This window comes from Pagrus major, chromosome 24 (assembly GCF_040436345.1).
Source record: "Pagrus major chromosome 24, Pma_NU_1.0".
Lineage (NCBI taxonomy): Eukaryota > Metazoa > Chordata > Actinopteri > Spariformes > Sparidae > Pagrus > Pagrus major.
This window is the reverse complement of record NC_133238.1, coordinates 651,872-677,500: the sequence shown is the minus strand read 5'-3', so window position 1 is coordinate 677,500 and position 25,629 is coordinate 651,872. Positions and strand designations below refer to the sequence as shown.

At 39.4% G+C, this 25,629-nt stretch overlaps 2 protein-coding genes across 4 annotated transcripts in view; one reads left to right on the top strand and one right to left on the bottom strand.

The window, feature by feature from the left end:
* nosip (nitric oxide synthase interacting protein) overlaps window positions 1-658 on the top strand; it is a 58,807-nt gene extending 58,149 nt beyond the window's left edge. Inside the window, exon 10 of the mRNA XM_073462231.1 lies at window positions 142-658. Coding sequence (XP_073318332.1) covers window positions 142-213 — 72 coding nt within the window. The 3' untranslated portion in view covers window positions 214-658. The remainder of the gene's footprint in view (window positions 1-141) is intronic.
* A 2,233-nt stretch (window positions 659-2,891) lies between these two features.
* The window catches only part of rcn3 (reticulocalbin 3, EF-hand calcium binding domain), a 28,601-nt gene continuing 5,863 nt past the window's right edge, over window positions 2,892-25,629 (bottom strand). The window contains exons 7-9 of one of the 3 annotated variants that reach the window (XM_073462230.1): window positions 23,460-23,567; window positions 20,803-20,894; window positions 3,406-3,519 (exon numbers count right to left, since the gene is read on the bottom strand). In XM_073462230.1, coding sequence (XP_073318331.1) covers window positions 3,507-3,519; window positions 20,803-20,894; window positions 23,460-23,567 — 213 coding nt within the window. In that variant the 3' untranslated portion in view covers window positions 3,406-3,506. Of the gene's footprint in view, window positions 3,520-20,209; window positions 20,895-23,459; window positions 23,568-25,629 lie in introns of those variants that run through there. The other 2 variants (XM_073462229.1, XM_073462228.1) reach the window with 2 other exon arrangements.

The following is a 25,629-nucleotide window of genomic DNA, read 5'->3' as shown; positions in this document are numbered from 1 at the left end:
ATGAACTGAGGGGTTCCAAACTAACACACATTTAGAATCTAGTCAGGCAATGCCAGGCTAGCTGTATGCTGCACACTAATGTAGGTAAACTTGTCAAAGAAAGTTAAAATGATGCTGATGATCTGCCATGTGTTTTGACAGGGTGGAACTGGCTTTGCTGCCTCCGGGGTTGACCTCCGTGCCAAAGAGGCTCGTCCAGTGATGCAAGTGTGAGACGATGTAGGATCTGAGGACTGCATAACATTATCTCAAAAAGTTTATGTACATCCTAACTGTAGTTCTGTGGAGTGCAAAGGGTGAAATATTTTTTGTAACATACTCCCCCCAGCGTGTCGAAAACTTTTCATCTATTTTGAAGGACTCTGTTGTTTGCTTGCATACTTTTCTTGTTCCCATATATGTAACTGATAATTGCTTTTTCCATCATAGATGTTTTGTCATTTATGTGAAATATCCAATTCCTTCTGAGATGTCATTTTCTCTTTAAAAGGCTGATTGTGGCTTCACTGACTGTCCGTAAAAGACAGAATCATTATTATTTCTTATTATTATTTCAAGCTCAGGTCTGTAACAAAAAACCCCAAAAATGATATGGCTAGTACTGATGTGTGTGGGTGGGGGTCAGGGGGTTAAAATAAAATTTCAGAATAAAAAAAGAGACCGATTATTCCATAAATTATTTCTGTGGAGCTTATCTTGGCAAATGATGCAGTGTTTCATGGTCTGTCAGGGTTCTCACCCGTCCTGGAAAACCTGGAAAAGGTTGACCAATTTTCCAGTCATGGAAAATGAGAGAAAAAGCAAAATGTCCTGGACAATCTTGTGTTGTCCTGGAAATTTATTTAAGCATTTTCCTATTTTTTCTATCAGAGCTCCCCAAAATGGATGACCTTCTCAACTAAAAGGGTTAAGTTAAGGATCATATTAACGTTCAAATGGTAATGTATTTTGAATAGGCTGCATGCTGGAAACACACCCCAAGTCACATTACACAGTAGCACCTGTAGGCACACTGATATAATGTTAATGTTACATTACCATACATCTGGTAGTTTTATTAGGTTTACAGATTAACATTACTTTCTTCCCATCTTGTTGAATAATTTCAAATTGATTAGCATGTTTGGTTCGGTTGCTAAAGTTGCCACTCTCGCTAGCTTGTATTGCCTGCAAAGATTTAAGTATTGTGATTGAATTGTGGCTAGGAACAATGGTTTCAAATATGTGTTGGGCATTGTACAGAGAGTTTGATGATAATGAATGTGACGCCAGGGTTAAAATTATGAATGGCAGCCCAACTGTATGCAAATCAAACAATGGCTAAATACTGGCTAACAGTACTTTTTCACTTTGCTAGTATTGTCTCTTCAAACACAATGCTGCACTGTTATTGTAGAAACTTGACTGTTGTTGGCAGCTGGATTACACATATAGCCTATACATTGGCATATCAGTCAAAATATGAGGACCAGAGGAGTGCCTTTCAACCATTTATTTCTTCATTCAGTCGATTGCATTACACAGATGATTTGATTACTAAAAAATAAAGAAGAGAAATTATAAATTAACATACAAGAGTAAATAGTCTCTCAGAAAATAAGTTACTTCAATACCTAAGGAAAAAAACATAAACTCACTCAAAATAATGCATACAAGGTTGACAATCGACTGAAAAACTGGCAGCTCCACATCCATGCAGCATGCTCCAGCAGACAGAGAAGAGGCTGATTGAGAGTTTATCACCTCAGGTGGGGCCTGTTAGGTTGAGCCATGTAAGCCTGGGCAGGTGGGAGTATTTTCTACAGTTATGGTAAATGGGCCGTAACATGATATTGTTGTGCTTTCACCTTTTCGAGTGAGCTAGGCTAGCTTGTCTGGGTGTACGTGAGTGGAAATCCTTCACACAACAAGGAACCTTCAGTTTATGGACTTTAATGAACTTGGGTAGGAGAGTTACATCATACAGCCACAAACTGTACACAGTTATGCTGGGTTGAGGGCTCCAGCTCAGGCACAGAACAGCAAGCCAGAGCTGTCCATGCAACAAGCCGTTCACGAGCGCAGTTCAACCTCAACTGACTATTTCCTGAGTAATCTCGCCACGCCCCTATGTGTCACATTCATGAACCAATCAACATGCTACATCTAGTAACAAGTAACACATCGTGTAGGAGGAGGGGCAGGGAACAATTTCTCTATTTTGAACTGCCTTACAATATGAAATGTTTAAGTTTTGAAGTGGCGTCTCATAGTGGGTGGGTGCCTCGTTAAAGACTCGACTTAATTTAACTAGTAAAGGGGTTGACGTATGTTTTGATAAACTGATAAGTCAGTGGCAGTTAATACTCTGAGCAAACTCAACCCGAACTTTAGAGTCTAACTTAAGTTTTTTAACCATCACATAGTGAAATACAGTTTTACCATCTTTCTTACTTTAATATTATTAATTCCCTTAACGTCAATGCAGAGCTGCAGTGAAAAGACAAGACAGATGCACTGTGTTTTACTCTGACCACTGTGTGACACGCATTCATATGGTGGAATCCCATACGTTATGACTCTTCAGTGGTGTAACTGGGAACCAGACATACTTTCTATTACAGAAGTAGATCATGAGATTGTGATGTTTATTGTAAATTCAGTGATGCTCTTCACTGATCAGAGCCACCTGCTTGTCTGTGACATAGCCTTCAGTGTTGATTGGCTATTACTCCTGAAGTTTAACCAATTAGTTAGTGCTGTGGGTGGGACATTGAGTGAGACTACAGAGTGTATAGGTATATAATCATCGCTTGTATGTATTATAGTATACTATACAGTATAGTATTAGTAGTATACTGAGTAAGTATAATAAAACCATCCATTTTTCTTTAAAGAAAACCACTTGGTAGTTGTTTTTAATTATTTATTTTGATCTTTTAAATCAGACTTCCACAGAGAGTAACATATTAGTATATTGGTGCAATCCCTGTTTGTCATACTAGCTAGCTACTAGCGAGCCTGTTAGATTTGTAAAATGTGTTTGTGTTAATGTATTTGTGAGTCATTCCACCTTTGACTCATTCAACCCATTCATATTAAATTGTTTTGATAGTAAAATAGTAAATCAAGTAAGTTTTATGTTGTTACATCAGATATAAGGACACCAATGGCTGCCTGTTTTTATTATATGTAGTAAGAAAATAGTCTGTATCCATATGCAATGTCAAACAAATTCCAATGGGTGCATCTCTGAAAATTTATCTTCGAGGTTCTTTTCTTATTAAGATTGAATTGCCCCTTTTGGCTTGTTGGCAAGATCATAATTTACTTGTTCTGCTTAAGAACACATTCACATTCATTTAAGTTGGACTTATTTAAACCTACTTATGCCTATGAAAAGCATATTTCCTCCTGTGCTGTGGTAAATTTTCACAGTTCTTCATGGCTGTCCATCCTCAGGCCTCCATAGTCAGTGATGGTGCTGGTCTTGATGTGGTCAATCTTGTCGAGCAGCTCAGACAGTATTAGATGGCCATCCTGACATGCAAAACAGAGGGCAGGTAGATAGGTAGATATGAGTAGATAGGTAACTTTAGCACTCACATATTTGCAAAACTATTTGCAATGCACAAATCATGGTTATGGCTTAAGAATTATGTATAAAATGTACATATCTTATATTCATTTATTGAATCACTTCCTACCCCTTTAGACTTTTTTAGACAATTTTCTCTGTAGGGTTCTAAAGTCTCTCAACAAATAATGAGGCGGGCTTATTATGAACATTCATGGGCTTAAAATGTCAATTAGGTACCCATTTTAAGCCCATGCCAGACTTTTGACATTAAAAATTAAACAAACACATCATAATTGGTATGAATGTATTCTTAACACTTCAAATGAGATTTTAGACTTTCATTTTAACTAAAATGTTCTTATTTAAATTAGGGCAGGATATATAAAAAATGTCAGAAAAGCAGATTTGGTGAGCCTAAATGGGGATGTGTACCCCAGTCTCCATTAGCTAGGCATATATCTTCAAATTGAAAGTTAACATACACATGTGAAGACTATGAAGGTAGATTTGTGTCTTTATTATTCAATCAAAAAAAAGGTTGCTTCAATCAAAAAATATATTTTCAATCAAAAAAACCCGTTTCAATCAAAGAAAAAAAGTGTTTGAATGCAAAAATATATTTGAGACTCAAAAAAATGCATTTGAACACTATTTTTTTTTGCTTGAAAATGTTTTTTTTTGATAGAAGTGAAGGTTTTTTTGTTTGAAGCAACTTTTTTGATTGAAGTATTGTTGTTTTTTGTTTGGGCCATATTATGGGTAGGACATTTGTGTCTTTATAATTCAATCAAAAAATAAGTTGCTTCAAACAAACAAAATATATTTTCAATCAAAAAATATATATTTTCAATCAAAGAAAAAACTGTTTAAATGCAAAAAAAAAAAAATCATTTGAAGTGTTTTTTTTTTAATTGAACTTTCTTTTTTTGAATGAAGTGAAAAAAGTTTTGAAGTCGTTTTTTTTTTAAATCATTTTGACACAAACGTACCGCAGTAGGCGGGTGCTTCCCCATTGGTCAGACATGTTTGAGTGACAAGTGTCTACACCAACGACGTCTTTCTGACAAGCAAGTCATGGTCGCCAGCAGCCAGGAAGCAGTGGTGGAGTTGTTGTATATATGTCTATGGCATGAATCTATAATAGATCCATGGTCTATGGTGGTTAGTAGATAAAACCACAGACACAGATACAGAGACGCCTCATTGAGCGGGTTGTTCCGCTGCTGCGATACGTCGACGTCGCCGACATATTGGAGGAGGCAGCTCTGCCCCGTGAACTAATACAAGTGAATGGAGTGAACTTTACAAAGCTCCTTCTACAAAGTGCTATAAGTTAATATCTCTCATTTACGCATTCACACACGTACGAATATATTCAGGAAACAGACAGGAACCAGAAACAACGTCTGTAACGTCCTCGGATGATTATAAACGTTAACTACTCCTCATATGTTCAGTAAACAGGTGGGCACCAAACCACCGGATGTATTTTTATAATGTTTTTATGAGTGTTTACAGCTGCCAACGTGTGTAACGCTGCTACTGTGATGATACATGACGGTTAAATATTGACTCTGTGTCTATAATAACCAGATCCTGACACGTAAATGTGATGTCTGTCTACCATACTGTCAACTTAAATATGGACAACTGACTGCATCATATATTAATCAGAATCAGAAATACTTCATTAAGCCCTGACGGGAAATTGCTTGTGTTACCGTCATGTATCATCACAGTAGCAGCGTTACACACGTTGGCAGCTGTAAACACTCATAAAAACATTATAAAAATACATCCGGTGGTTTGGTGCCCACCTGTAAACTGAACATGTCAGGAGTAGTTAACGTTTATAATCATCCGAGGACGTTACAGACGTTGTTTCTGGTTCCTGTCTGTTTCCTGAATATATTCGTACGTGTGTGAATGTGTAAATGAGAGACATTAACTTATAGCACTTTGCAGAAGGAGCTTTGTAAAGTTCACTCCATTCACTTGTATTAGTTGACGGGGCAGAGCTGCCTCCTCCAATATGTCGGCGACGTCGACGTATCGCAGCAGCGGAACAACCCGCTCAATGAGGCGTCTCTGTATCTATGTCTATGGTTTTATCTACTAACCACCATAGACCATGGATCTATTATAGATTCATGCCATAGACATATACAACAACTCCGCCACTGCTTCCTGGCTGCTGGCGACCATGACTTGCTTGTCAGAAAGACGTCGTTGGTGTAGACACTTGTCACTCAAACATGTCTGACCAATGGGGAAGCACCGCCCACTGCGGTACGTTTGTGTCAAAATGATTTTTAAAAAAAACGACTTCAAAACTTTTTTCACTTCATTCAAAAAAAGAAAGTTCAATTAAAAAAAAAAACACTTCAAATGATTTTTTTTTTTTTGCATTTAAACAGTTTTTTCTTTGATTGAAAATATATATTTTTTGATTGAAAATATATTTTTTTTGATTGAAGCAACTTTTTTGGGATTGAATAATTAAGACACAAATGTCCTACCCATAACATGTTCCAAACACAAAAAAGATTACTTCAATCAAAGAAAACATTTTCAATCAAAAAAAAAGTGTTCAAGTGCAATTTTTTGAGTCTCAAATATTTTTTTGCATTCAAAAACATTTTTTCTATGATTGAAAAGGTTTATTTTTTGATTGAAGTGATTTTTTTATTGAAAATATTTTTTGTTTGTTTGAAGCAACTTATTTTTTGATTGAATTATAAAGACACAAATGTCCTACCCATAATATGGCCCAAACAAAAAACAACAATACTTCAATCAAAAAAGTTGCTTCAAACAAAAAAACCTTCACTTCTATCAAAAAAAACATTTTCAAGCAAAAAAAAATAGTGTTCAAATGCATTTTTTTGAGTCTCAAATATATTTTTGCATTCAAACACTTTTTTTCTTTGATTGAAACGGGTTTTTTTGATTGAAAATATATTTTTTGATTGAAGCAACCTTTTTTTGATTGAATAATAAAGACACAAATCTACCTTCATAGAAGACCATGTATATATCTTGGCCGTCTTGAGTTCCAGTAATTTCTACAACTCTCATTATTCTGTGATGGAATGAGTGGAACATGCTCCACTTTGTCACAAAAAAACATTCATGAAGTTTGGTTCAATAATGAATTTATCCTAGGTCTTCTGAAAATGTGACCAAATCTGCTGGGTCAAAAATATACATAAAGCAACTTGAATGATCAATTTTGGTAATAATACAAAGTTGTGTCAATCAAATTTGCTTTGTAGCATGGCTTCTTAACTTCTTCTGAGTGATTATGATTGATAAAGGCTGATGACTTTTCTGGGCCTATTTTAATATGGCTTGTTTGATACACCCATTAGACTCAGCCACTGACACCACAATGGGAAAGTCTAAGAAGCTCAGCATTGATCTGAAAAAGTGCATTTTTGATTTGAACAAGTCAGGAAATTCACTTGTGGTGTGGGAGTCACTCCATGGTCGGTGTGTGTGACGTGTTGGGAAACCCCGCTGATCAGTTTGCCAAAAGGTGAAGCTACAATGTTGTTATGCTACTGTCATACTGATCATACTAGTGACTGTTTGTCCTAAATAACAGTTTACAATAAAAATAACAGTAAACAACCAGGATGAGGCAGGTCGTTGCTGTGTTTTCAACTGGGGGACAAGAGTGAACCAAAGTGAAACTTAAAGCTACACAGAGAAATGTCTGTTGCGTTCCCTATTCCCTATTTATCCATGCTAAATAACATGCCCCACTACTGACCCATTCTACTCTGCATATGATCTATGCTCATGCCTCTGCCACAGTAGGTTAAGCATACTGGTTCCTAGTTACTAATACTACTACTACTTCTCAGTGCTGTATCGTAGGCAACTGGACATTTTTCAGTTTCTTGAAGATGTTTCACCTCTCATCCAAGAGGCTTCTTCAGTTCTAACTAACTGGAGGGGAGTTTGCAGGCTTTTAAAATCTGTATGGGCATGTCCCTACAGGGTCGTCAAGGATACGTGTGGGTTGTTGACCCAACCGGCCTTCAACAGAAGAAGCAGAAACTTCAACATTGATGTGTACAGAAAACCTACACACACAGATTAATACTTGCTGTTCAACTCTCATCACCCACTGGAGCACAAGCTGGAGGTCATCAGAACCCTTAACCATCGGGCTGACACCGTGCCCACAAACAAAGAGGGGAAGGAGAAAGAACAGAAGAACATCAGGGGAGCACTTAAAACCTGTGGTTACCCAAACTGGACCTTTGTCAAAACCTCTAAAAGATCAAGAGCAGACAGAGAGGAGGAGACGAGAAAACGTAACATCATCATTCCCTATGTCGCAGGAACATCTGAGAAACTCAGGAGGATCTTCAATAAACATCATATTCCAGTTCACTTCAAACCTACCAACACACTGAGGTAGAAACATGTCCATCCTAAGAACAAAACACCCAGGCATAAAGAGAGTAATGTACTTTATGTTGTTCAATGCAGCCAGGAATGCACGGATTTACATTGGGGAGACAAAACAACCTTTCCATAAATGAATGGCACAACACAGGAGGGCCAACTCCTCAGGTCAAGACTCTGCTGTCCACTTACATCTGAAGAAGACAAATCATTCCTTTGAGGATAACAATGTAAACATCTTGGCCAGAGAAGACAGATGGTTTGAAAGAGGAGTAAAATAATCCATCTATGTCAAACTGGAACGGCCGTCTTTGAAAAGAGGAGGTGGCCTAAGACATTACTTATCACCCACCTACAATGCAGTACTGAGTTCCCTCCCCAGTCAGCTTAACAACCATTTACACCTGGGCTCCCCTAGCCCTAGCAACCCACATGAAGGCTGGTTGGGTCAACGACCCACAAGTGGCCCTAATGACTCTGAAACTCAAGAGCTCACACGTGTCCTAAATGACCCTCTAAGGACACACCCACACAGAGTTTAAAAGCCTGCAAACTCCCCTCAAGGGGCACCCTGATGTAGATTTTTGTCGAGCAAGGAAGATCAAAGGAAATGCCGAATGTCGACAAATGCAGACATGGTTTTGGCACGTGTTTTTGCCTCATGCAGGAAAATTCCCAAGTCAGCAAAATTTGATACAAAAACAAAAGGACGAACCTGGATTAGACAAACCATGGTGCCCAGCCCCCGTTTTAGTGAATAAAAGGAATATGTTTTGTATTGAGAAGTTGGGTTGTATCGGATGAACTTTTGTCTGTATGACCTCATGTTTTAATTGTTGACAATTAAACATTACTGCACTCAGCTTTGGAGGACTCCTGGAGATTATTTCCTTTTTATTGGTGACTTTTTGAAACTCTGAAAAACTTTTTTGGACAAACAAAGATTAAGAAGTCGATACACGACAAGATCCTGACCCACCATGCATCCTGGAAAGTGACAAAGTTTGTCACTCTAAATTACGCTGTCTGAGTTCACTGAAGTCTTGGTCAGGAGGGCTGATCGTCGCAGTGATTTTTTTCAGTTCAGTAACTACAACAACACAATAGTGGAAGGAGACAACCCATGGTGAGTTAGTTAAGTTTTTGGTCGGGGACAGACACTGTTTTTCATGCAGAAATGTGACGGAGTCAGTAGGACAGACAGGATGACAGAGGCTTTTCCATGTACAACTGCAGTATTTTTTTCCTAATGTAAGTTGCCAAAGACACTACCAGTTACCACAGTACTGTTGTTTGGTCCTGTAATGTTGCTTTGCAGGTGATTTCTCTTTTATTTGATGAGTGAAGGATCTGTTTAGCTGTCAGACTGTGAACACCATCAGATCGACATGCCCCCGCTCCCCGCCTCCAGCTTATCCATCTACACAGACGCTGACTCACCTCTGCTGCGGCTCTGATACTACCTCCAGAGACGCATCAGAGCCACAGCGAAACTGTCCCCCCTCTCTGCATCTGTACCTTTCACACAGATGACGATGCGGAGAATCGGGCATGATTCCCGCACTCCAAGGGCAGTGTGAATTGGGCTTGTGACAATCTCCCAATCTAAAATGCTCATTTTGATAAGAATGATGATGAACAAAGCTTTCAGACTGGAGACTCTGTGCTGGCATTTCTTCCCATGTCTGGTTCAGCACTGCAAGCTAAGCTTGAAGGTCCCTATGTGGTTGAGGAAAGCAGAGCGAAACAGACTATGGGCCCTATTTAGACGGTCTATAGTGCATGGTCTAAAGCACAGTGCGCGAGTGTGTTTAGGGCGTACATCAAACCAACCTGAGTGTAGTCTCCCATTCCCTTTAAGAGCCAGGTGTGCCAGGACACATATTAAACAGTGGCACTCGTCTTCGCTGAGGGACAGGGATGTGATCCTCGGCTGCTGGACCCTCTGCCCCGCCGTTTCACAATCATCTGTCCCAGTGGCGCTCCTAGCTTGCACGACACCCTGGGCGAACCTCACCTTCAGCAATTCGTGATGTGATTGACTTTCACCTACTACTTTCGCCTTAGTTGTGCACTAGATGAATCTAATATGAATGTATACATAACTCATTTCTCATTTTGGTTTGCACTAACTGGGCAATTTTCATACTCATATTTATTATTTATTAATAACAATACACTGCCCACACTGTCTACAGTTACACTGTTTATATTTGTACATATTATGTTTACACAATTCTATTTCTTACCTTTTTATTATATTTTTTATTTTTTACTATTACTATTGCTTATTGTTATATTGAACTATCCTTTGGCTGCTGTGACACACAAATTGCTTCACCGCTCCCCCGCACCAGTAGGGAGAGCTGAGGTTCAGTAGGTGAAACTTTCCGCCGCCCCCCTCCCCCTTCCCCTTCTTCCACAACCTCTGTATATGAGTCTTTCTCAGCAGCATTAGACGCACCTTTTTGTGCGGGTGCTCATGCCGCCCCTCCATGAATGCTGCCCTGGGCGGCTGCCCATACGAGGAACCGCCCCTGAGCCTATCAGGGAGAAGGAGAAGCGCTGCTGCCCACCCCTCTGTGTGCATGATTCTCGGTCCGTGAATCAGGCGGGATGGTCATAGAAAGTATCATCCTGATCACTAACAGGTGGGATGAGAGGGTGAAATACCTCCTAAATGAGGAAAATATATATGACATTACCTGCAGCTTTTTCAGAAACATAGTGTAGTGGCCTGTTGGCCTGCTGTAATATGTTGCTTGATACCAGCTGGGGAAAAACACAGCCCCCTTTCTCTGTTTTATCTGGTTATGTAGCTTCAGTTTCAAAAATATTTGTTTCTTTCTACTGAATAGACAACTTACTTTTATGCAAGGGCCATCTTAAAAGTACCATAAAAGTAAAAGTAAACCTACTCATTAAAAGTGTCATCAGAGTTTTTTAGCATCCGTTTTCATCGTATAAACGAAATGGCGGGGACTTCTGGTACACACGCTTTCTCTATTTTAGCTAAGAACTACACTTAAAGTGTTCCTCATAGCATGTTAGGGCATCCTTCTAACAAGGCTAAAAAAACTCTGACGAAACTTATAATGAGTAGGCTTACTTTTACTTCTATAGGCAGTGTAGTAACAGATTCTTGGTTTGTATTTTATCAGCACAGCCAAGTTTAGACAGTTTAAGCAGAGTTTAGAGAGCACGAACTGTGGCTCTCCCTTTCGAGATCTGTCTGTGCTCTTTGTGTCCGTGGACACACGCTAACAAAATGCAGGACAAAAATCTATAGTTAATTCAACAGCCCGAGACAGATTCCTGCAGTCATGGATCACATAGTTATGGCATTTGGTACGTGCAATGCCCCCGGCTACGTTTCAATGCCTCATGCAGAGGGAGCTGTCTGGAATAGCAAAACTTTTTCTTTTCTCTCTCCAAACCCTTAATTTGTCCTTGCATAGATGCTTCTTTGATATTCTCGCTATCTTGTTGTTCCAGATAAATGAGGAGATGATGGAGTCCAGTTTCCTGAAGTACAGTATAGGGGAATATAGACCGGTAAGCATTGGAACATATAGGAATCTAGGGAGAGTAGCCATTTTTAGGGCATTAATGTGACCAACTAGGGAGATTGGTAATGTATCCCAGAATTCAATGTTATGGCGCAATTGTTGGATCTGACTTTCCCAGTTGGAATTTAAGAGATCTCCATATTTTCGCGTAGCAATAACACCTAAGCTCTTGATTTGATTGTATACAATCTTGAAGGGCATTGTGTGTAGAAACTCTAGATCTACTTTATCCGACAATAGAAGCAATTAACTTTTGTCCCAATTAATAGTGTATCCTGAGAGGCTGCCGAATTTTTCAGTTAAGCATAATAGAGGGGGAAGGGTCACCTCGGGGCACGATAAATACAATGTCATGTCATCCTCGAAAAGCGACAGGTGGTGGTTTGTTTCATGTATTTGAATGGGTTTGTAATCTGGGTTTGCTCTTATTTGGCTGGCAAGCACTTCGATGCATAAATTAAATACATGTGGGGAGCACAAGCAGCCTTGCCGGACACCTCTCTGTTGGTCAAATGGGTGCGATGTCTCTCCATTGGTAATAATGGAGGCTTGGGGTTGAGTATAGATGATAATAATCCAATTTATACATTTTTTGACAAAGCCAAATTGGTTTAAGGTTGATAGCATACATTTCCATTCTATATGATCAAATGCCTTTTCTGCATCCAAAGCGATGATAGCACACTCCTCTTTGTGGTCATGATACATTATGTTGAAAAGACGGCGTAGGTTAGAGTAAATATGGTGACCAGGTACAATGCCTGATTGGTCAGGGTGTATTAGTTTGTGAATGTGTTTACACAGCCTGTTGGACACACTTTACTCAGGATCTTCATTTCAATTTGGAGCAGGGATATGGGGCGGTAGGAAGACATATTTAGAGGGTCCCTGTTTTTTTCAGTATGACAGCTATGCAAAGTATGATTTATTGAATTTAATTTTAAACCCATCTGGCCCAGGGGCTCTGTTAGTTGGGAATTGCGTAGTAGCAGATGTGATCTCTTCTAGGGTTATCGCGGCCTCTAGAGCCTGCACTGCTTCAGCATCCAGCGTAGGAAGCTACAATTTTGCTAGAAATTCATTGAGACTTTCTGGAGTGACAGAACATTTAGATTTATGTAAGTTGTGGTAGAATTTAGCATAGCATTTGTTAATCTCACCTAGGGACGTTATTAATTTGCCATTCTTGTCTCTGATTTTATGGATGGCGCAGGATGCTTGTGTTTGCCTTAGTTGTCTAGCTAAAAGGCTATGTGGCTTGTCCCCAAATTCAAAGAAATTCTGTTGTGTTTTGCAGAGCATGGAGCCAAGACGTTTTGTTAATATGGTGTTATGCTCAAATTTCAACTTGGTGATTGCTTCCAGAGTTGCATCAGAGGGATTTGCTTTAGGGGCGGCAGTGGCTCAGTCGGTAGAGACTTGGCTTGGGGACTGGAGGGTGGCCGGTTCAAGTCCAGCTACAGACCATAATATGGAAGTGGTAATAATATGGCAGCTGAAGAGGTGCCAGTTCACTTCCTGGGTTACTGCCGAGGTGCCCTTGAGCAAGGCACCAAAACCCCCATGTGCTCCCCGGGCGCCTGTCATGGCAGCCCACTGCTCCTAGTTTGCAGTGTGTGTACATACAATGTGTAGCTAGTGATGGGTTAAATGCAGAGGACTAATTTCGGGTGTGTTTGCATGTCGCATGTAAAAGACAACTGACAAAATAAAGATTCTTCTTTATAAGGGTTTTCTAAGTCCCGATTTATTTCTCTAAGCCGATTATTATCTTTTTTCTTAGCTACAAATATCTTGTAGCTGCCTTCAGTGATTCCCATAGGACTGAATCATTGACCTCAACATTTACATTTTCAGAAATGAAGTGGGAGATCTGTTTGTCTAGGTAATTTTTAAATTCCATATCTTTTAGCAGCATTGCATCAAATCGCCATTGAACATTTTTAAATGTTTGTTCACCTAACTTTAACCTCATTGACAGTGGGGCGTGGTCAGATATTAAAATGGGGTGGTACATAATTGTATATTGATATCAATTTTGAATCCAGCAGAAAGTAGTCTGTTCTTTATTTATATTTAAGCCGAGTGTCCCCTCTCTCATCATGGGTAACGTGAGATTGCTAGCTAACAAGATGGAGGAGCTAACGGCACTAGCCAAGAGTCAGAGGGAGTACCGGGAGTGTAGTTTAATGTGCTTTATGGAGACATGGCTGCACCAGGACATTGCTATCTCAGGTGACTTCAACCACGTCACCATAGATACAGTGCTGCCCAACTTCACACAGTATAGAGTTAGAGTTAGAGATAGAGTGGTCAGCAACACTGGGGCCCCACAGGGGACTGTCCTCTCTCCCTTCCTCTTCACCATTTACATGACAGACTTCAACTATTGCACAGAGACCTGTCATCTCCAGAAGTTCTCGGATGACTCAACAATAGTTGGATGTATCAGCGAAGGTGCTGAGGATGAGTACGGGACTGTTGTGGACAACTTTGTCACATGGTGTGAGCGGAACCATTGACAGCTCAATGTGACAAAGACCAAGGAACTGGTTGTGAACCTGAGGAGGACCAAGGTGCCGTTGACCCCTGTTTCCATCCAGGGGGTCAGTGTGGACATTGTGGAGGATTATAAGTATCTGGGAGGCCACATTGATAATAAACTGGACTGGGTTAAGAACACAAATGCCCTCTACAGGATGGGACAGAGTCGTCTCTATTTTCTGAGACGATTGAGGTCATTCAACATCTAGCCGGACTATGCTCAGGATGTTTTATGAGTCTGTGGTGTCCAGTGCTATACTCTTTGCTGTTGTGTGCTGGGGCAGCAGGCTGAGGGTAGCGGACGCAAAAAGGTTGAACAGACTGATCCGCAAGGCCAGTGACGTCGTGGGAGTGGAGCTGCACTCTCTGACGGTGGTGTCAGAGAGGAGGATGCTGTCCAAGTTACATGTCATCTTGGACAATGGCTCTCATCCACTCCATGACGTGTTGGTCAGCCACCGGAGTACATTCAGCACTAGACTGATCCCACCAAGGTGCACCACAGAGTGCCACAGGAAATCATTCCTGCCTGTGGCTATCAAACTGTTTAATTCCTCGCTCTGAGTGTGTCATTATTGCTCTGTATATGTACATTTCTTGTATTTTTCTTTTGTTTTTGTTGATATTGATATTATTACTATTATTATTATTATTATTGTTATTTCTACATATTCTGAGCTTTGAATGGGAGCAGCTGTACACAAACAATTTCCCCTAGGGGATAATAAAGTATTTCTGATTCTGATTCTGATTCAAGCATATGCATTGTTGACTGGGGAGAAAAAAAGAGTAGTTTCTGTCGATCGAATGTGAGAGCCTCCATATGTCTACTAAATTCAAGCTTTCCATTAATGTTTTTAAGCGAATGCTTGAGTTTGATTTTTGAAGCATTTTTGAAAATTGTTTATCCAGGAGAGGATCCATTATACAATTCAAATCTCCGCCGATCACAACATTATCAGACAAGTTTGATATGCTATTGAAAACCTTTTAAAAGAAGAGTGGGCTGTCGAAGTTGGGGCCATATACATTTACAAGTGTAATTGGAATAGAATTTAAAGAGCCAGATACAATTAAAAACCTCCCTTCAGGGTCAGCGACAGTGGATGAATGGATAAAGGGGCCAGTCCTCTTGCTTTGGCACTAAAGTTAGCCTGGTATATCTGGTCTATCCAGTTGACCTTCAATTTGTTTTCAAATTTACGTTTGACATGGGTTTCTTGAAGAAATAATGTCTGCCAATAGAGATTTCAAATGTGAAAACACTTTGGCACGTGTCATTATATGATCCAAACCTCTCACATTCCATGCGGCTCTCGTGGTTATTGGTTACTGTCAAAGCTCTTCTCTGTAGCTGCCCAGTGCTGTCAGCTCCAGACTTTGCAGTAAGTTGGAGGTCGACGCTAGTGGCACTGGGGCTGGTGCTATACTGCTACAGGAAGATTCCGCCAGTACTGATCACCCAGTGCGGTACTTCTCTAAGAAGCTCTCTGCAGCCCAATATAAGTATTTGGGGTGTAACAATTAACCTATATGAATCGGAAAATGGTTTTAAAGTTAAAGATACTACTTCACCAATATGCGGACCTCTGGCGGACCTATGCTGCTACTTCCTCACAGCGTCTTCAAACTCTCGTAAAAGTTCAAAGGTCAGCGTGAGACTGTCACGAGATGCGTCACAGTAATGTAAGGGAAACATTGCCTGCCAGGTAAAAACAAAAGTCTGATAACGTCGGTAAGTTTTACAATGCACCTTTTGGAAGAGATTTGGATTTTCTAATGAGGACAAAAAGTTGGAGAAAAAAAGCAGGCTGTTTGTTAGCTCTGTTGAACAGCGTTTAATTACAGTGGTAGCGCAACAAATGTTCACCTGGTGAGATGGCATGGTGAGACCTGTTAAGCTAGCACTAGCAAGAACACGCAAGACAAAGACATGGAGATAAAATACTTTTTCCAGCCACAACTCAGCAAGGTCTAAGGTAGTCATGGCACCTATAGCTCATTTTATTTTTAAGGACTTATGAACTTTCTGCTTTTGAACGTATTGCTATCATTAGCTGTATTCTGTGACTGCTGGTAGTACTGCACACTGTTAACTGTCATTGTCTACTGAAATTATGTACTAAATTGAACCACACTGCACACTGTTTGCTGTCTACTGACAGTTGCTTAGTTAAGGAATTCAACTTTTGAGTTCATTACTGGTAATAAACATTTGTCTGATTGTTATTCATAGGTGTGATTTTATACACTTATTATTACTAATGAAGTAACAACTTTAAGAAACTGAGTTTTATTTGAAAAAGGAAGCTATTCATTAGTACATAAAACATAATTTTGCCATTTATTTTATAAGAAAATATTTTCCCATTTAAATTTGATTTCATTTTGTATAAATAAATACCTGTGAGGATTATTGCATTTAAAGTACAGTTGTGGTGGTCATTATTAAAATTACATACATTATTAAAGTTATATATAAAATAGTTGTATTTTTCTACAACGGGCCCAGTCTCATCGTATTAACCACTCTAGCTTTATAACTACATGGGACCTGGGTTACATATATATGTATGTATGTGTGTGTATATATATACATATATACACGCATGTGTATATATATACACACACGTATATATATACACATATATATACGTATGTATATATGTGTATATATGTATGTGTGTATGTATATATACATATGTATGTATATATGTAGTACATAATAGTAAGAAAAATACATAGGATTCCCTGGTCTTCCCTTGTCAGTTTTGAAATATCTATTTGAAGGTAAACAATGCCACTTTTATATAATTGGCTTTTTGTAATTTATAATAGAAAATGAATGACTACATGAAACAAAGAATTGTATTGGAATGTATCGTATTGTACCAAATTGGAATCGATACACATCAAATCGTCCCTAAATCATTTTGTAGACCATGTATCTAGATATGTATCTGATCGTCTTGCAAGGGAGAGCTGCACACCCCTCTTAAGTATAGCACTATTGAAAAAGAAGCTTTAGCCATGCTCTGGGCCCTTCAACAGTTCGAGGTGTACATTGGCTCAACTCCACAGCCGGTGAAAGTTTTTACAGCTCACAACCCTCTTGTTTTCTTAAAACAAAATGTACAACAGCAATCAAAGGCTCAGGCATTGGACCCTTATGGCCCAGAATTTCAATGTAGAAATCCACCACAAAAAGGGGTGTGATAATGTTGTGGCTGATGCTTCAAGCGTACCTTCGGATGACACCCACATGGTTGTCATCTTAAGGGAGGGAGTGTTATGCATTATTCTCTCGACTATTGTAGTGTGTGTCCGTGTCTTTGAGGTCTTTTTGTTCTAGGTGCAGCTCCAAGATGACTCATGGAGGACACCTGTGTGAAGTGGTGGGCTGGGTTTATAAAAGGGGCTCCTTACCCTACAAGCTTCCTCTTGTCTCTGCTTCCTGGCAGAAGACCCAGTGACCTGTTTTGTCTTCTTAATTTACGCTGTTGTTTTTTTAAATAAAGTTATGTTCTGTTGGCATCCAGTTCATTGTTGTGTCTCTTCATGTTGCCTTTCAAGCTGGCCATAACAGTAAACATCCCCATTTGAAACACCCATCTCCACATGCTGGGCATGTTTGGGAGGTATTGGGGGTGGAACATCAGGAGGCTGCATGCTATGTATCCTGGTACATGTAGGTAGGCTGTACAAGCAGGAAAACTTTAATACCCAAACTTTCTCCTTCAAGACCCCTTACACAGGGACCCTCTAGAAAATGGGTCACAGGGTTACAGGACCTAGTTGTTATTGTATTGTAGTGGTGCAGATTCCCTGTCAACTAGGTCTCACAGGAGCCGTTTGCTCTGGTAAATGGTACCCTGTTCCCAAGCACGGATTAACCAACAGGCTGATTTGGGCCGGTGCCCTGGTGCCTCCGACCTCTAGGGGGCCTCCAAAACCCCATCAACTGTGGCCTCATTCTGTCTTTGCTTTTGGTTTTTACTCAAATCAAATAAATTGAGTGTGTGTGTGAGTTGGAATGTGAATAATGACTGCACAGTAACTTAATTTGCAAATAAGAAAAAATAAATTAATTGGTTTGCTGGCTGTGTCCGTATCATGATGATGATAAGTCAGGTGACCATGGGAATTAGAAAGTGCCAAGACCAGTTGTAGACTACATTAGCAGAAACAAACACATAACAGAAACAAAAACGTAAACAACTTAAAGTTCTAAGAGAGAGGGACAGCACAGAGATTACAAAAGGGAAAAAATGTATCCGCCATTCCAACATTTTTTGAAGCGCAGCTCTCTGGCAAAGAGCCAAATTTGTCCGAGAGGTTGATGAGAAAAATGCAGCTCTTGAGCCTGACTGGGTATGTAACCAGTTTGACAGCCCCATGTATCTTTTACTTTTTACCTGCCTATTTCTTAAATACTTTTAGCTAACTATTCCAACCACTCAGACCCTGCACCAGGACTAAGTGATTGTTTCCTGTACAGAGCCGATAAATGTATCTTGCTTCTCTCCTGATACATCTTAGGCTGTAAAATAAGGGTTAAGCTCGACCATATCAGACTTAGTGATTGTTAGAACAGTGAAAACATGAGCAAGAATGTTTGAGTTTGATCTGGTCTGGCTTTAAGTTTCATGATAATAAATTTACTGTTTCTGCCAATCGAGTCTGGTGCATTTGGCGAGGCTGTTTGTGCTAAAACAAAAATCTTAATAAAAAGATCTGTAGGGATTATATCAGTTATTTTAGACTAAATCTCAGACTAACTAACAGTGGCAAAACAGGGATGTAATTTGATGGTGTGAAATTGTCCAGAAGTATTACACTGTGGCCCATTTCATCCAAGTAACCCTGACCTGCCTGCCTGTTCCGCAAGCAGACAGGACCACCTCTTTCTGGAGCTCTTTGTCCTGATTGGATAAAGTGGATAGATATACCAGAACATTTATTTTCTCTTTTACTGCATGAGCAAGGGGAGGAGATATATGGGTTACTGACCAAACACTCCATAACAGTGATAACTGTTGAAATATAGACAGACATTTAACACGTATTTTAATAAGAAAATAATGCTTACAGCAGCTGTAATGTTTAATCAAACACATCATGGCACTGTAATAATATGTAAGTGAGGTGGAGATTAAAGCGATAGTTGGTAATGTTGGAGAGCTAGCAAGATCTGAAAGTGGCACCTCCTCTAAGCTCCACCCCCTCTTCCCACTCCCGTCAGTGCTCCGTCCAAAGCCGTGCCCCCACAAACTTGAACGCGCATCTGACAGTAGGAGTCAGCAGGGCAGAGGAGAGCCGAGTGTTTCAGTAGCTAAGTTGGCTAACGTTACATATTTCATGAAAATAACAAATCCCCCCGAAGCAAAACAATTACCTGTCCAACAGAAAGACAGCAACGTCTGCATCACTTCTTAGGCCCTTCAGCTCCCTCAGTTGTCTCCACCGTTCAAAAGCTGAACTGATGTTGACTCTGGTTTTTCCTCTGGCTTTATCCAAAGCCTTTTTCGTTGCAGCCTTTTCTGCCTCCGGCTTTCTTTTCTTAGCCCGTTTAGCGGGGCGAGCTGTTACAAGTAACGCTGGAAGTGCTACTTTTGGCTGCATTTTCTCTGCCATTGTTCTCTCCTGCTAACTTGGTATGGAGTGTGCTGAATATTTCCGGCAACGGTGACACGTGATGAGTGCATGCAGGGAGGAAGGAGGGACAGAGGGGGGCGTGGGCAGGACGTTCTTTCCACTCGGACCGAGAGGCAGGGATTGGTCAGAGTTTTTACAGGCCTGCAGCTGCCACAGAGGTCTGATTTTTTTGTTCCTTTTTCTGAACACATTATGTATTGACTACTCTCAGGATGGAAGGACCATTTCACCCAGTATAACAAAAAGTGTTTCTGAACAGGATTACCAACTATAGCTTTAATGCTGCACTTCAAGTAATTAACCGAGTGAGCCCATATAATGTCTTGTCGGCAGGAAATTATTGTAATAGTCAAAAATCTGCCAGAAACCACCAAACGCAAGTAGAGAGCTACACCGCCTTATAGTACTATCAGAATAACAATCATATAATACAGCAATGTGAGAGTAGTCAGTGCAAACAAAATAACACTTAGAAAAAACAAGACTTTATTTTATAGTAAAAACCCAAAAAAGTAACCCTCTTCCTTTTTTCCAATTGTGCATTTCATACAGATTTTGACAGAAAATGTTCACAATCCATATGCCCTCTGAGATATTGTGTAACCATGTCTGTCTAGGGTGAAAACTCTGTATCCCCACAGAACAATTACAACCCCATGTGTTGAGTGTACTTTTGTACCTCTTAGGCTTGTGGAAAAAGGGCATTGTTTCAGCTAGATGCCAATGATATTTTGGGGATACAGTTTTCACTGGACAAAAGCAGTATGTTATCTATGAGAATATGCATGTCAGTTAAAAATCGCATGAGAACTGTGTGTGTAGGATCATCAGTATCATCTGTATTCACATACACAGTATGTGAGTGCATGCTAAATTTGAATGGATTAGTATTTCTGGGTGGATGTGGATGTGCTGGGTCCATGATAGCCAGGGGTTTACTTCATTGACTTTACTGAGTCCAATTCCAAACCTCAAAACCACTGTAGCCAAATTCTCCAAAGTAGTGAAATATTAACCCAAATGAGATTTCTGAAAGTTCATCAAAGTTCATCATGCCTTTTTGTTAAATCTTCCCCGTAATTGGTCGCTTGGCTGCCCACAAACATGTTCCAGTTGGCCAGAATCTCCTTCCTGGTTATTTTCTCATCCTGTTGTTTGATCAGCAGATTCCATCCAACATTGGTTTTTATTGGATTTTGATTGAAAGAAAGAGGAGGAGGGAAAACATAGGGTGGAGAACAACAGGAGTAACAGAAAACAAGACACAGAGAGAAGCTTGTTAATAATTAACCCACAATGACCTGCAATTATTTACACTATGTTAATTGATATACTTGACAGCACAGAAAAGTCATGGATCAGTACACTTTTGACCTAATGTGCTAAATACCTGTACCTGTCCTACTTTTATTATTACATTCAGTACATTGCCAACGAGTTTCAGTTCAGTTTCCATTCATAGTTTTTATTAAGTTGTAGTTATTTTTAATACTTACATATTTTACTTTATTTTTTTTAGTTATCATTATATTATTGTGTTGTTCATATGTTGTGGAGTATTGGTATGCTATTAATGTGAACAATGTAAATGAATATGTGTATATATTCACATTAGAGTATTCTTGAAAATGTATGGAAATTAAATGTGTGCATGTAGACTGTATGATATAATATGTGTATGTCAACAATCATGCCTTATATTTATGAATTATGGTATGCTTAAATGTGTTTTTAATATGGACTCTTGGAAGATTAGCCAATGAGCTGAAAGAGATATAAATCAAATAAAAACATTTTAATGCATTTTATTTCTTACATTAGTCTGATTATGAGACTTTGCTTGTATGACAAAGGAATTTTGAGAATAATAAAGATGTCTCTGTTTTTCTGGTTAAGTACATCTACACTGACTTTCCATTACAAACTACATTGATTTACTGTTAACACTAAATATAAGCTTTAGCTACAGAGATGCTGTTACAGTATTTTACATGGTGTGAAAGATAGCTAGGTGTACCTGATAGATTGGCAATTAAGTGTTACATTACTGCTGGCTTTTAAAAGGATAACTCTTCGTATACTTTAATAGTATAAGGCTAGTGATATTCTCTATTTTTCTTGTTGTTAACAAATCCCATGAAGTAGTAGTATGTAGTAGGCCTAAATATTTACAAATATAACACTTCATTAAAAATTGCTTGTTAATTTCCTAAACCAGCTAGTCACTGGAGTTTCTTTCTAGCAGAAGGATGGTGTATATGGGATTGACTCAAAATTTACTTAAAGGAATAGTTCACTCTAGAACGAAATTCAGTCATTATCGACTCACCCTCATGCTGATGAGAAATCCGGTGTAGTTTTTTATTCCTCAAAGTGCAGCTGGAGACCCGCCAGGGTACCGCCCTGCAGCAAAAATCCATATTATGGGCGTCAATGGTGCCCGAGACGAAAAGGTCCATAAAACTACACATAAACTTTGTAATATTCCTCCATACTGCTCGTCCACTGCAATCCAAGTGTCCTGAAGTGGCGACATCCATAATTTACTCGAAACAACGTCATTTAGCACATTTTTATAGCCTAAACAGTCACTATACTATATTTGCCTGGAGGCACGCTCGCGTGCGCATGTGAGTCTCCCTCACACCTGCTTGCACTACGGAAGCCGCGCCAGACAAGATCAACGAGAACTCGCGATAGATACACACCGGTATTTACATCCAGCTGTGAGCGACCGCGCGACACACAAACACCAGAGGGATCTGCCTGCACTAGTGATTTGAAACTTTGAAAGAAAAAAGAAAAATGTCCAAGGACTTTGACTTTGGACTACGGCTTCCGTAGTGCGAGTGGGTGTGAGGGAGACTCGCATGCCTCCAGGCAAATATAGTATAGTGACTGTTTAGGCTATAAAAACGTACTAAATCACGTCGTTTCGAGTAAACTCTGGATGTCGCCATTTCAGGACACTTGGATTGCAGCGGGCGAGCAGCATGGAGGAATATTACAAAGTTTTTGTGTAGTTTTATGGACCTTTTCGTCTCGGGCACCATTGACGCCCGTTATATGGATTTTTGCTGCGTGACGGTACCCCCGCGGGTCTCCAGCTGCACTTTGAGGAATAAAAAACTACACCGGATTTCTCATCAGCATGAGGGTGAGTCGATAATGACTGAATTTCGTTCTAGAGTGAACTATTCCTTTAAGTGTGAAAACCCAGTGTGGCTCACTGGTGTGCTTTGGAGAACAATGGCACAGACAGAGATATATCAAGATTAACAGAAAATACTTTTTAGTAGGATCTGCTCATTGTTGATTTGGTCCTGCAAAGGATTTGTTGACAAAAAGAAAAATATAACATATAACTAGCCTTATCCTTAAAGTTTATATACTTCTATATTACCCTCCAGGAAGCTAGTCTCCATTCATCTATATCTATATTTGCAATCTAGAACTCTGCAACAAACCTTTCATGTAAAAAAATTAAAAGTACAAGATTCATCTTTTTTCAAGCATTAATGTTTGCCATGTCATCAGTAATTACATTGCCACATACTTGCAATGCAAGTTCCCTAATGAATTAATTACTAGCAGTGTAAATACATACTTAATGTATGCCATGAGGTCAGTGAGAATACAACGAAATGTAGTTCAGTTTTTATGATGTGTTAAATATATCACATCTTTTGCAGGTTTAAGCACTGGCAGTCTACCTTGTCGGTGTCGGTCTCATGGATCAAGTGTTTGGCTTCATTGTCAGCATGGTCAACCTCTCCCGGCAAAATCCAGTGGGCCACCTCATCAGCATCCAGGTAGCCATCCTGTGTAACAGACATCACATGTTGTCACCAGCTACTTCTTCACAAATCGCAGCAATGAGCTTCACTAGCAGTTTTGCTACAGCGCACATACAAAGAGATGTACACCTCTAAATATTAATCCAAGTGTGTTTCAGAGCTGTAAAATTTTCTTCTGAAGTTGTGACAGAGGAAGTGTGGTTGCAAATTCTGTTTTCTTGTGTGTGCGTGCGTGTGCATGTGTGTGTGTGTAAATGTTATTATTTTTATTATTTTATCACTATTTCACATCAAGATCAGTTTGGTTAGTGAGACTAAGCTTGTGAAAACAGTTGTATAATGTCTTCTGTCGCTGTCGATGAGCTTTATCAAGGAAATAACCCTCAATATGTCATGGTAATGTCATCATGGGATTCCCCAGCTTGGGCTTGGAGACTGACCAGAAAGCCTGGCTTCCGAAGTGGGGCCGTGAAGTTTCATGGATTTCACAACGTAAGGAGGGTCTAATGAAAGAAGCTTTCTAGCTTCATTACAGGAACGCATTGCCTGGCATAAAAAAAAAGTCACACACTAATATTTTGTTGGACCGCCTTTAGCTTTGATCATGGCACGTATTCGCCGTGGCATCGTTTTGATAAGCTTATGCAATGTCACAACATTTTTTTCCATTCAGATTTGTATTCATTTTTCGCCAAGATCTTGTATTGATGATGGGAGAGTAGGGCTGCTACGTAAAGTCTTCTCCGGCACATACCAAAGATTCTCAAAGGGGTTAAGGTCTGGACTCTGGACTCGCAGTGTGCATGTGGAAATGCTATTACTTTCACTATTAAACATAGCTGTGAGTTCTGCTGTTAATTTTTTATGATTTGATTTCACAAAATGTACAAGTGATCTCCCATCACGATCATTCAAGATTTACTTCCTCAATGATGATGGTTCACCACTATCCTTCCAGATTTTAATAATGTGTTGGACAGTTCTTAACCCAATTTTAGTAGTTTCAGCAATCTCCTTAGTTGTTTTCTTTGCTTGTTGCAGGCCAATAATTTGACCCTTCTGAAACAGAGTAACATCTTTTCCACGAACAAAGGATATATCTTCTGACACAGTTGTTTAAGAAATTAAAAGCTACTCACTGCATCAGTTAGGGTTAAATAACTTGTTACAGGCTGAAACATCTTAATCACTGCAGTAATTATCCAATGGAAGGCTCTTACCTTAGTTAAATCCAGGTGGTGACTTTTTTTTTTTTGGGCCAGACAGTGTATATCGGGATGTCCTAAGTGCTGTATTGTAGACAACTTGGATACAGCACTTAGAATTACCATGACCTGGATGACTGAGAACCTTCATCAGCTTATATCGAAATGTGAAAATATTCTGCCTTTACATGCCTAATGTCTGACCTCTCTCTAGGTCCCTACTGATTTGACTGAGTTTTACACTGAAAAGATGAACCCAGATAGTTTGGGTGTATTTTGTGCTTTTTCTGTCAACTTTGTATGAACTGTGTTACACGCTGATAAAATTACCCTTAATTAAAATTGAGAGCGACATAGCAGCTGTTTCTGGTTCAACAAAAAGGATCTTACTCTTAAACAAAAAGGTATACAGTATCTTTGTAGGGATCCTTTCTGTAATGTTTTTAGACAATTAGAACAATCTGAGAATGTCTGTGTCAAAAAAAACAACTTTTAGTGGACGTTATTTGATGGTCGAAGTTTCCCCCAATGATTGAATGAACTTGTCTGTCTGCTGATTGGTGCCAAGCAGGTAGTGGACAGTGTGTTTTTAGAACTACTTATCTGAAAACTGCTGCATGCTAGCTAAAAACCACCAAAAAAACAACAACAACTACACAGCAGAGAGGAGTGGCTTATATGAAAATATCAACAGCCAAAATGTAAATTAAAAAAATTAATTAAATTAATTAATAGCATATCAAATATAAACATTTTGTGTGACCTATAAGCTATGTTGCCAAGAAAACTAAATAAAAAAAATATATAATGCAAAAATTTGGTTTTGCCCCTGCTGTTAAGACAGAGAGATTCACTGAGTTTTTGGTCATTAGCAGGTTTTT